Source organism: Sarcophilus harrisii, chromosome X, assembly GCF_902635505.1.
Source record: "Sarcophilus harrisii chromosome X, mSarHar1.11, whole genome shotgun sequence".
In the NCBI taxonomy this organism is placed as follows: domain Eukaryota; kingdom Metazoa; phylum Chordata; class Mammalia; order Dasyuromorphia; family Dasyuridae; genus Sarcophilus; species Sarcophilus harrisii.
Window position 1 is genome coordinate 7,593,039 of NC_045432.1, and position 12,126 is coordinate 7,605,164.

General features: G+C 42.3%; 1 protein-coding gene across 5 annotated transcripts in view; it reads right to left on the reverse strand.

Moving 5' to 3' along the window:
• Positions 1 to 12,126, reverse strand: part of VAMP7 (vesicle associated membrane protein 7) — a 46,175-nt gene that overhangs the window by 12,801 nt on the left and 21,248 nt on the right. For all 5 annotated transcript variants that reach the window (XM_031944971.1, XM_031944974.1, XM_031944970.1 and 2 more), the window contains 2 exons: positions 4,710 to 4,800; positions 2,860 to 2,927 (listed from right to left, as the gene is read on the reverse strand). In XM_031944971.1, coding sequence (XP_031800831.1) covers positions 2,860 to 2,927; positions 4,710 to 4,800 — 159 coding nt within the window. The remainder of the gene's footprint in view (positions 1 to 2,859; positions 2,928 to 4,709; positions 4,801 to 12,126) is intronic.

Sequence of the window (12,126 nt, forward strand, 5' to 3'; positions counted from 1 at the left end):
AAATAAAACAGGCTGGTCATGTGGTAGGGGATAAGAGCTGGACAGTCCATGTTCCACCTGTAGCACCCTTACAATGTGAGATGAAACTAAGAACTCCTCAGTACACTGGGAAGACTGCTTCTGGCAAGCTAATGGGAGGACACTGCTAGTACTGGGCAGGCATGGATACACTGGAATCTGTATTGGTGGAAGGAACATCCCCAGATCCATCTGAATACTTGAGTATAATAAAAGAGTGGCTTACCTCAATTGCTCATCTGGAAATCATAGATCAGTTTCTGTTGAAATCACAAAGCTTTTGATTTCATTCATCCACAAAGAAACTTCACTACTTTACCTTAAACTAAGTCAGGATGACATATAAAAAGCTAAGTTGATTCAAACTAGAGAAAGATTTTTCAAAATCTATACAATGTAAGAGGTAAACAAGCATTACTTCATGTCCACTCTTCAAAAGCAATTCTATGTGTTTCTTAAAAACAAAAACAAAAGTGAATCCCAGCCTCAATCTGACAACCTAACATGAAGATTATCAACACTCTTATTTTGGATTCACATCGATTAGGAAAGAGCTACATGAATTGCACTTAGCTATAGCTGGCCCTTTCTTGAAATTTAATAAGCATTTATTAAGCTTCTTTATATGCAATGAATGGTGCTAGGCACTGGGGGAAATACAGAGGTAAGACAGATAGGCTTTTTACATAAAACTTAGAAAGAGATAAATACACTAAAAATTGGAACCTAAAAAGTAAATCAGAGAACAAAGTACTCATGACATCATTATATGTGACGGAGAAATCGCTTTCAGTGGTCAGGGAAACGGAAAGGCTTCGTGGAAAAGATGGCAATTTGAGCTGAACCCTGGCAACAGCACATCCAGAGACACCGGAGGTGTCCAAGCTTTGCCGAGTTTGTCCAGAGGGCCGGGTATACGACAGCAACCTGTTACCTCAGGCTGAGAAGGTTGCTTAGTGGCAGATCATGGAATGCCTTGAATCACAGGCACTTGCCAGTTTTTCGTTTTTCAAATGCAGGCAGGCTCTGGCAAGAAGCAAAATGGCCCATGTGGCCAAGACACTGACACTTCTGTCCTTTGGGAAAATTTTTTTTTCTGTGTAATATGAGAGCCCTCTAAAACCAATCTTTATGGACTATTAATGGGGTCAAGTTTGTAATTCTGTCTAGCTTCATGTAAACAAACAAGTGTGCCCGTTTAAAGAATTCAAGGCGAGAGGAGGATTAAGAGAAGACGGGGAGAAGCTGCTTCAGTCTGAGATGAGGGCCGTGCCATCTCCAGGGAGGCCTTGGGAAGAAGAGCAGTTGGAGTCCATGCTGAATCTCCTACTTCTTTTCTGACTCCAAGTGATACATCTCAGGATCATGGGGAAATCATGAGCCCTCATGAGGTCAGTGGATTCACTGCTTATTCCAAAGGAAGAGCTTCAGTTTTCCAATCCAGAACAAGCTGTTATTCACTGATTTCTGGAAGAATGAGCCTGCCCAATGGTCAACGGACAGGGGCAAAATGAAGGTGCTCTGCTCTCTCTGGTTTGTTTTGCTTTACAAGTCTGTGACAACCTGGTAGCTTTGCTGCTTCTGCCCAACTCTCCCTTATATTCTATACCTCCCTGTCTCATGGTGGCTTCTGCCCAACTCTCCCTTATATTCTATACCTCCCTGTCTCATGGTGGCTTCTGCCCAACTCTCCCTTATATTCTATACCTCCCTGTCTCATGGTGGTTAGCAAGAACAATAAGACAACTCTTATGGCTCTCAACCAGCATATGAAATGAATGTGACCTCTGAATAAAAAGCATGCAGCAATTCGTTTTCCTAAGTGATTCTCGTTTCCCGAAATCCGGCTTCTTCAAGGCTACTCCAGGCAAGGCCAGTCTTCTTCATAAGCAAAGAAGTGGCTACTAGTCAAACTGATATTATGAGAGGGGGGCCAGGAAGGCTTCAAAGAACTGTGACCTCATCAGTGAGGATGCTCACTTCACCAATGCAGATCACAGCCCCTCTAACTTCATGAGTTTCTGTGGCCAAAAACTCTCCAACTCCCCCCCCCCCCAAAAAAAAAAAATTAAACAAATTGAAACCAAATCAGCAACCTTCCCCACATAATAGACACATAGTCTACCATCAAAATCTTTCCAGTATGGCAGGCCTGGCCAGAGCTTGTCCAGCTTTTGAGAAACTCATGTCACCTCCACACCATGAAGAGGCAATGGAGGAAGACTTTGGTGGTGAATCTCCTCTGCTTCTTCCCCTCCACAAAATCACTACTACCAGCCATTCTAGTTCTCCAAATTCCACCACTGGGGATTTGTTCTCTTGGGACTTATGAAGGTCCTTCGTCCTAAGCTAATAGGAAAAGTGTTAGCTTATAAAGGCTTACCTGATAAAAGGTAGGTTAAAACCCAGAGTCTTTAGGCTTGTATTCAAGGCCTCCCCAAACAGGCTGTGGCCAATTCTAACTTTGACTCTTACTACCTCCCTTACACACTCTCAGGAGAAAGCCAAAGGGGATTCTGAATTACTCTGTCCTCCAGGTACTTGTAGTCACAATGTGTTTGTTTTCACACATCTTCAAGGTCCAACCCAAAGGCTGTCATGAACTTTCTCTTAGCCCCAAAGCTCTCTTAGCTGTGTACATGCCTTTTTCTCTCTCTTCAAACATGTAGGCGGCTCTTTATTGTGAGGGATTATTTATCTTACTCATCTTTGTATTTTTCCAATACACTGCCTACCACATGGAAGTTCGCACTCGATAATAACCAGTTCTGGACTACTACTCTGGAATTTCCCCCAATAACTCAGCCATCAAATTGAATCTGGTTCTTGTGAAATACTTACAGAATCGACCAGATGTTCTGTTTTATCTATCAGTAATTCCAGTCTTTCTCCTCGTTGAGCCACAAGATCTGGGAGTAGGAAGGGAGGAGGGAGGGAAGTCATAAGGAGTAGCAGCAGAATAGGGAGATTGGGGAAATAGAAAAGAAAGAAAAAACTAGATTAAAATTCTGCTAGTTTGCAATTTGAAACTATGCTTAAAAAGTTATCAAACTGTGCATACCCTTTGACCCAGGAGTGTTTCTACTGGGCTTATATCCCAAAGAGATCTTAAAAAGAAGGGAAAGGGACCTGTATGTGGAAAAATGTTTGTGGCAGCCTTCTTTGTAGTGGCAAGAAACTGGAAACTGAGTGGATGCCCATCAACTGGAGAATGGCTGAGTAAGTTATGATATATGAATGCTGTGGAATATTATTGTTCTGTAAGAAACGATCAGCAGGATGATTTGAGAGAGGCCTGGAGAGACTTACAGGAACTGATGCTGAGTGAAATGAGCAGAATCAGGAGATCATTGTACACAGCCACAAGACTATACAACGACCAATTCTGATGGACGTGGCTCTCTTCAACACTGAGATGATTCAAACCAGTTCCACTTGTACAGTGATGAAAAGAGCCATCTACACCCAGAGAGAGGACCGTGGGAATAGAGTGTGGACCACAACATCGCATTCTCACTCTCTCTGTTATTTGCTTGCATTTTGTTTTCTTTCTCAGTTTTTCTTTTTCTTCCTTCTTGATCTGATTTTTCTTGTACAACAAGATAACTGTATAAATACGTATATATATATTGGATCGAACATGTATTTCAATATATTTAACATGTATTGGACTACCTGCCATCTAGGGGAGGGGGTGGGGGAAAGGAGGGGAAAATTGGACAAAAGGTTTTGCAAGAGTCAATGTTGGAAAAATTACCCATGCATATGCTTTGTAAATAAAAAGCTTTAATAAAAAAAATTAAATTCTGCTAGTTTGGCTCTCAATTATAACTAAATTTTTCCAGTGTTTGTTCACCACAGAACCATGAACACCCTTAAATCACTGGAAGAAATGAGAAAAACCAAAATATTAGCACTCTCTCTCTCTATAAAGAAGGGATAACTGCTATTGCAAAATGTGAGGGAGACATGGAAGTAACTTGTCCAGTGATTTCTCTAATCTTTCTGTGACCAAATGCCTAAAGACTAACAGCTATTCATACTGTAAATATTCAAGCTATTAATAAAAGATCAAATTTGGGAACTAAAATTCAGTTCCCCTCCAACAGCGTCATCTTGAAAGTTACAAGTTAACTTCAAGTGCTTTGCAGAAGCCAGTGATGTAAGGTTTTAGAGAAATAAGCTAGGTTTGAGAGTCAGGACAAAAACAGACTTCACAAGTTGGAGATTATGGCACATCCCTTTTTTTTTTTTTTAAAGCACTGAAACTCAGTCATGTATGCTTTTCTGAAGTCTACAAAAACTTGTATTTCTAAGGAAGTTAGGAATATTTATGAGGAAGTTATAATTTAAGGTATAGATTTAAAAGGAGATGTCTACCTGACTCTATTTTTTTATTACTTACCAATCTAACACACACACACACACACACACACACACCCACCCACCTCTCTGTGCTCTTTTGGGAGAATTGGTTTTGTTCTGTACCCAAGCATGGTCAGAAGGATAAAAGAGAGATAAAACATATATGCAGGGCCACACATGAGCTACCTGAGTAGACAACTATACTTGGGAGTAAACTGGGGGGAAGAGGTGGGGATCTTTCTAGTCAGTGTCAAATCCTAAAGAGCCCAAGCAGCTCAGTTCCTGCCTCTCCATTTGCCCAGAGGCTTCTAGACCACAAGTCATACCAATGTTCCGGACCATGATTCCTTTTAGTTCATCCACCTGGGCTTGAGTCTCCACCACTTTGTCCACCTGTTTGTTCTCAGAGTGATGTTTCTATGAGAAAAGAAGATTTGTGTGAGACAACCTAACATGCAATGAAAACTTATTTACTGCAAAAAACAGCAAGAATGACAAGACTGCGGGAAGAAATATGTCTAGTAACTAAGCTTGGTCAGAAACTTCACTGTCACAGGCAGAAATAACACAGAGAGAAGAAAGAAACATTACAGGAAATAGAAAAGGAAGGATTAAGGTACTAAAATATCATTGTATAAAGTATCATTTATACTAAGGAAAAAAAAAAGAGAAAACATACAAAAAATATAAAATGTCATCTGAGAACCTGAGAAGGAGGCAGAGGAAGAATAAAGACCATTCAATATGACACCCCAAACCCCAAACTGATGTGGTACCGCCCTTAGGAAGGATGTAGCAATAATCCCACCTGACCTTGGGAGGGATGTAGTTGGAAATGATGAATTTCTTCCTTTACATTATCCTGTCCCCATTTACTCTGAGCTGGATGCTGAGCCCACAAATATTGCTGGCTGTCAGAAAACAGCCTGTTGGTCTGTGATAATTTGGTCTTTGAGACTAATGAGCAACAATAATGAGGTGCTGAAAGTTAATGCAGGCCCAGAACAAAAGTGGATGTCCAACACTTGACCTAGTGGTTTCAGGCCTAAAACACAGCCCCTGGAAGGTCGTGCTAGCTCTGCCCAGAGAACTACGGGTACTGAATCTGCCCCAAAAGTCAGAACCAGACCACTCCTCAACTCCACCTCTAAGCCATAAAATAAGCATATCAGTTAAGGGAAGTGCCTGGCTCTTTTACTTACTTTGGAATTTAGCCCACTTTAATTGGCATTACAATTGTAATAAACTATATCCTTTGACTGGGAGAGGGGTCTGAGTCTGGAAATTCTTTTGAGACACCTCTTAATACTGATCTGCAAACCAACATTTTTGGGAATCCCCCCCCGAACCCCTATAAAACAAAATACAAGAATGAAAATGAGTTGAGAAGAATCGACATCTAGGCCATCATTCATTCCTTTTATTCCTCTCTTGTCCCTAAGATGGTTTAAACTTTTTTGTGTTCGTCTCTGACTACCTAGCATTGTTTTCAATTTCTCTGTGTGTGTGTGTGTTAACATGCAATAGAAAATATGATAGCAGTACTTTTTTGGTAGCAAATAACAGGATGAACATTGATTGGGGAAAAAGTAAAAAAACAAACCAAAAAACTGTGGTAAGTGAATATAATGGAAGAAACAATAACTCATTGGTTGGCCCAGGTTTCCCTCTTCCTTACACAGGCAGGGGGCCACAGCTATGAACAAAGTCAGACCCAAGGAGGCCTCAGAATTAACCTGGGGCTATGAACTTGTTTTAAAAATATTTCAATAACTGTATTTAAACAAAATTAGTTTCCTATTAGCATTTACAAATATTATTCAGAGAAGAGATTCACATGTATCACCAGGCTACAAAGGGGTTCAGGACACAAGAAAAGCTTTTTTGAATTTAATTCATTTCCTCATCTGTTAGATAAGATCCCTAAGCTCCCTTTTAGCACTTTAGCTTGTATTCCATTAGTCTATGACATATCTTGTACCTTGAGTTGAGTTTTGGAACTTAAGTATAAGACTTCATGCCTGCTGAATTTCTTCTTACTAGATTCAGTATAATGGTCTAGGGATTTAGAGCTCCTTGGATGCTGACTGTAATCCACTCTGTTGGTTCCCCCTCTAATTTCCAGTCATCTGTAAAACTGATAAGCCCATTTTCTAGGCTTTTACTTTAGTCATTGTTAAAAATGTTCAATGGCATGGGGCCAAGCACAGATCCCTGTGGCACTCCCCTGTAGACATTCTGCCACATAGATATTGAGCTATTTATGAGCATTCTTCAAACCTGGCCTTTCCAGCAAGTCCAACTCCATCTTACTGTATCATTGTCTGCACAATTCTATCGTGGATGTTTAATGAACTCTGTGCAATTTGGATATAATCCCAAACAATGACAAATTATATGGGGGCATACCATTCCATTAGGGGTTCCCTGAATGAACAAGGCTGCAGAAATTATTCTCTGCCTATCTTAATCTGCATACCTTGGGGCCTAAGCCGTCAAAATGATGACAATTACATCCCTAGAGTGCTGATGTTTTGGGAAAGTCCGTGAAGGGCTTTACAAACAAAACATTCCCAACAACCACCCACCAACCAAGAACTATGGAGCAGATGAAACAGAGATTCAAAAAGCTTCAATGACTTACCTAGGGTTATTGAGCAAGTAAGTGTTGAATAGGATTTGAATTCAGATTTTCAAATCTAGCACTATTCATCACACAAAAGGCAATGACCAAAGGAATAAATAAAACAATTAAAAAAAAAAAACTAGAACTTTAATCACAAAATGCTATCATTCCTATCCTTTAAAGCTCAATTATGTAGCATAATGAATAATATGCTAGATTGGGAGGCAGCAGAGTCTTGGATTCAAATCCGACCTACCACCTGTGTGATCAGAGGCAACCAGCCATCTCACTTCATTTGTTGAAGGGCATTATTACTTGCAACACATAACTGGAAGGATTATTGTAAGGAAGGCACTTTATAAATCCTGATAAGATATAAATGTGAATGATTAGTCCGGCTGGAACAATACAAATATTTGTCATAAGGTATTCTGTCACAGATCGAAGTTCAAAAAACCATTTAAGATCATTCAAAATCGAAGTGTCCAAACTGAAAAGAATATAATTTTCTATTATCTGTGACTTAGAATCACCAGAATAAACAGAAACAACCAACCCATCGGAAAGTACTTCTGATTAGATTCAGGTTTTGAGAACTCTGCTTTGAGCATCTTAAAAAAGTCAAAATGTAAGAGCAAGAGTTCTAGAGTAGATTCCTCCAATTGCAAGAAGACCAAAAATTCTAGTCTCTGATCCCCAGATAAAGTTCTTTATCTTTCTCTTAACTTCATGAGCTACTCGGAAGGGTTACCTACTTGGTGAGTCCTCTGACCCCTTCTCAGTCTGAAATTCAGAGTCCTACCTATCTGTATTTCACACTACTGATTCCCCACCCCCCCTCAAGATGCATCCCTGAGTCCTGTTTCCTCTCCTTTTCCCTTTGCACACTCTGTCCATCAAGAACTGGATCCTTTAATCACTGCTTTAAGCATCACCTCTATACCAATGACTCCAAAATCTTAGGGATTTCTTACTTTACCTTCTCTCCTTAACATGACCCCTATCTCCACCTGCCTGCTACACATTTCCATGAAGATATCCCATCATAACCTCAAACAGTGCAGGAACCAAGGAACTCCTCATCCTGTTCTCCTCCATTAGTCAGTTGCTCCCAGGCTTCAAAGTGCCTCCTCCTGTTATCTCCTCTTCACCTCCAAGCACCAAATGCTCTTGGTTCTCCCTACAAAATCACGCTGTCATGGCTGCCACTCCAGTTAGTACTGGAGTACCTTTAGTATCTCTCACCTCCACTACAGTTAACAACATCCTAGTCTGTTTCTCTATGATTTCTCCTCCAATTCAGCCTGCCATCTGCAACCAGATGTAAGCTTCCAGGTGAGCACTTTATAAATCAAGGCATTTCACTGCTCCCCCCTACCACCACCCAAACTAAAAGTCTCTGTCTCAGTCAATATGCCATGCACTGAGCCAGGTGCTGCAGATACCAAGACAAAAATGAGACAATACTGTCCTCAAGGAGCCTCCGTTCTCTCTGGGAAAATAGCCCCCACACAACTAAACAGATGCAAAGAGAGACAAGAGGGAATTTCAGGTTGTGGCTTCTGGTCAGTCTGACTGACTTGAGCTGGGTGACGGACAGCAACCACTCAATCAAAATAAACATTCACGAAATGGCTACTGTGTCTCAGGTACCACTGTGCTAAGTGCCACGGGGGATATACAGATGCAAAAGACAGTCCTAATCCTAAAAGAGCTTACAATCTAATGGTGGAGATAACATGCAAACAGATACGAAGCAAGCAATACACAGAGATTCACACACACAGGAATTAAGAGGGATTGGAGAAGGCTTTCAGTGAAAGAGAAGAGTTTTAGTTAAGACTTAAAGAAAAGTAGGGAAATCAGTAAGTCAGAGCTGATGAGGGAAAGCATTCTCAGCATGGGGGACGGCTAGAGCAAATGCCTGGAGGTGAGAAATGAAGGGCTTGTTCAGGAACAGTCAGGAGGCCAGGTCACTGGACCAAAATGTACCTGGTCAGGAGACTTATTGAGTAGGGAGGTGGCTTGCCATTTAGGAAAATCCCTTTGGTGACTGAATGGTGGGAAGTATTTCTGCAATAATACACTGACTGGTTGATTGATGGCAAAAAAAAAAAGAAAAAAAAATCTATTAAATCCTCTCATGGTCCTCCAGTTGACAGCAATGGAGGGAATGTAGTCAAAAAGTCGACTCTTCTTGGGGCCCTAAGAAGAAAAGTTTTGGGGGAAGGTGTCCTCTTACTAGGCAGACTATGGAACCCTGTTCTCTAGGCTTTAAAAAAAACTTGGGTATCTAGGAAAATCAGATGCCGGTGTGGACTGTTATTTTGATTTTAGAGAGACCAGAAAAGAGGAAAGGGAAGGAAGATGAAGGGGCACAGTGTAGTTGCGCCACCCCCCCCCCATTCCTCACAGTGGAAGGGGGGAAGGAGGACATTGGAACAGATGCTCAACAACTGCTAAAGAATCCATTTCTCTTGGTCCAGACCCTCTGTGGTACCTCTCTGACACTCCATTTCTGGGGAATGTTGGCCACCAGGGTATGTTGAAGTCCAAAATGAGATTAGAGGAAGAAGAGGCAGAAAAGGATGGAGGGTAATTGTACCTGAAGCAGCGGGGAAGGGGGTATCATGCAGAAGGGGTCCAAATATAATCCACCTACCTCTAAAAAATTTCATGTCCTTTCACTGTCTCCCCCTGAGGGACTGACTATAGAAGAATTTGTCTCCTTCCTGGTTGTTTTTTCCCCCATCATTTTAGAATTTAAACCATAAGGCAGGCAAAGCAGCCATTGGGGTTGAGCCTAGCAAGTGGGGGAGAAGGGGGGAAGAGGCATGCCCCCCAACTTGCCCTTCCCCAAATTTTCTCTCTACCCCCCAAACACTTTCTTCTTTTGAACTCCTTGTCATCCAGGCCTCTAACCTTGGTCCTCTTTCACCATACATATCCAATTCATGTTTGGTCTTTTCTATTTTTTATAACACCTCTCTTGTCCATTCACTGGGGTCCTCATCACCTTGGGCCTGGAGTACTGGAACAGCCTTCTGGTGGATCTGCTGCCTCTAGGCTTTCCCTGCTCTAGCCCATCCTCCACACGGCCACTAAAATGATTTTTGTAAAGAGCAGGTCTGCCTCATCTCCCCACCCCCAACTGCAGTGACTCCCCATGGCCTCCAGGTTTTTGGAAAGCCTTTCCTAACATGGGCCCTTTCTGTAGTCTTCCTTTTCTTGGACAGGGTCACTGGACCCTGCTCCACTCTTGCACTACTCTCCCTTGCAATTCTTGATTTTTTTGGCTTCCCTTACAACTTGATGCAAGGAGGAGTCCTCTTGGCAGAAGGCCTTACATGTAACAGTCCCCATGGAAACTAGCAGCACCCCCCGAGGACCAACTGCCATCCCCTTCATACAGAACAGCTTGCATGCTCTCTGCATGGAGAGAATGGAAACTCCTTAAAGGTGAGGCCCATGGCTCTGTCTTTCTTAGCACCCTCAGTCCCTGGCACAAAGAAAGCACATAATGACTATCCCAATGCCTGCTTAATTGGAACTTCAGAGAAGACATAAACCGGAAGGTCCAGAAATTAGTATCCTATTCTTTGTTTGAATTCATTTCCTAAGAAGCAATATAGTGACCACCCAACTTCTCACCAAACTTAGTATGCGTATACAGGGGAAAACTGCTGTTTTCAGGGCGGATTTTGCTGAAGAAAAAGCTAAAGCACTATTTGAATAAGCCGAGAAAAATAATTCTATAGAATCTCATTCCAACACTCTTCCCCAAATAAAGTGTAAGTGAAGTTTTGCCTTTTTGAAATAACTTGTCTTTTTCGAAAGGTACTAAGTGATGTGGGTGAGGGAGATGTGGAAAGATCCCGTGTCAGGCTCCAGTTAGCATGTGTGTGAGGAAGCAGCAAGGCAGGCAGGGAGGCAAGTGGAACTCTGGGGAGACGGGACATGTTGCGTAATGGCAACGGTTCTAACTGATTCGGCCTGCATGTGTCTGAGACTATGGGGTTCTTGTAACAGCTTCCTGACCTCAGCCTGTGGCCACATTTCTGCTCTAATGCTTTTTCTGAAATGCAAAACCGGGACAGAGCCAGGCAAGTGGCTGGTGTTAAGAAGTTCTCAGGAGCAAGAGTGCAAACCAGACCAGCAGCAGGTCCAGGGGCTATTTCTACTTTTCCAGGCAGAATGTACTTCCACAAGCTGTTCTACGAAGATTTTCCTGAAAAAGCTCTTGGTGTTTCCTTCAAGTGTTCACACCAACAGCCACGACAAATAGTGAATAATCCGGCAGAAACTTCTAGAGTTAACAAGCATTTACTGAGTACCTACTTCCGTGCCAGGTACTATGCCAAACATACAGAGAAAGGCCCTTAAGATATAGATGGGCTAAATTTCAACTAGAGGCAGCAGCATCAGAGGGAAAACACGAGCACTCAGGGGAGAAGGAAGGGCTTCCAGGAGAAGGGGGGATTTTGGCAGACACTTGAAGGAAGCCAGGAGGCTGAGGCCAAGAAGGAGAGCATCCTCAACATGGAGGACAGCCAGTGAAAAGACAAAGAGCTGAGAAACGATCGAATTTCTTGTTGGAGGAATAGCAAGGAGGCCGCTGGGGTCACTGGATCACAGAGAAGGTGTAAGAATGATAAGGCAGAAAGGAGCCAGGTTGGGAAGGATTTGGTATCTGATCCTGGAGGTGATAGGGAGGCGTTCGCTAGAAAGGTTTTGCATGGCACCCATGGCTGAGCCTGTCTTACCGATCAGAATAAAAAGCACCAGTCTTCTGTGTGGGCACCCTGCCAACAGGAAAGCCGTGAATAGTATGCATTAGTATGTATAGTTAGTATGACTGCTACCAATGTGCATGAGTGAGAATATGAACAGGCCCGGAGTGCTGAGACCAGGCCAACTCAAAGCCACCATGATTGGTGGAGGAACAAGAGCCACATTCTGATCTCGGCCACCTTCAGGGTCCCCTCCATTCCAAACAAGCAGGAGCTTATAGTCAAGTTCTTGCCTATGGAATGAGCCAGACTTTGTTATCCAGCAGTTGTCAAGGGAAAATATTTAGAGGTGGCAAAAATTGCAAATAGAAACATCTGATGCCGAAA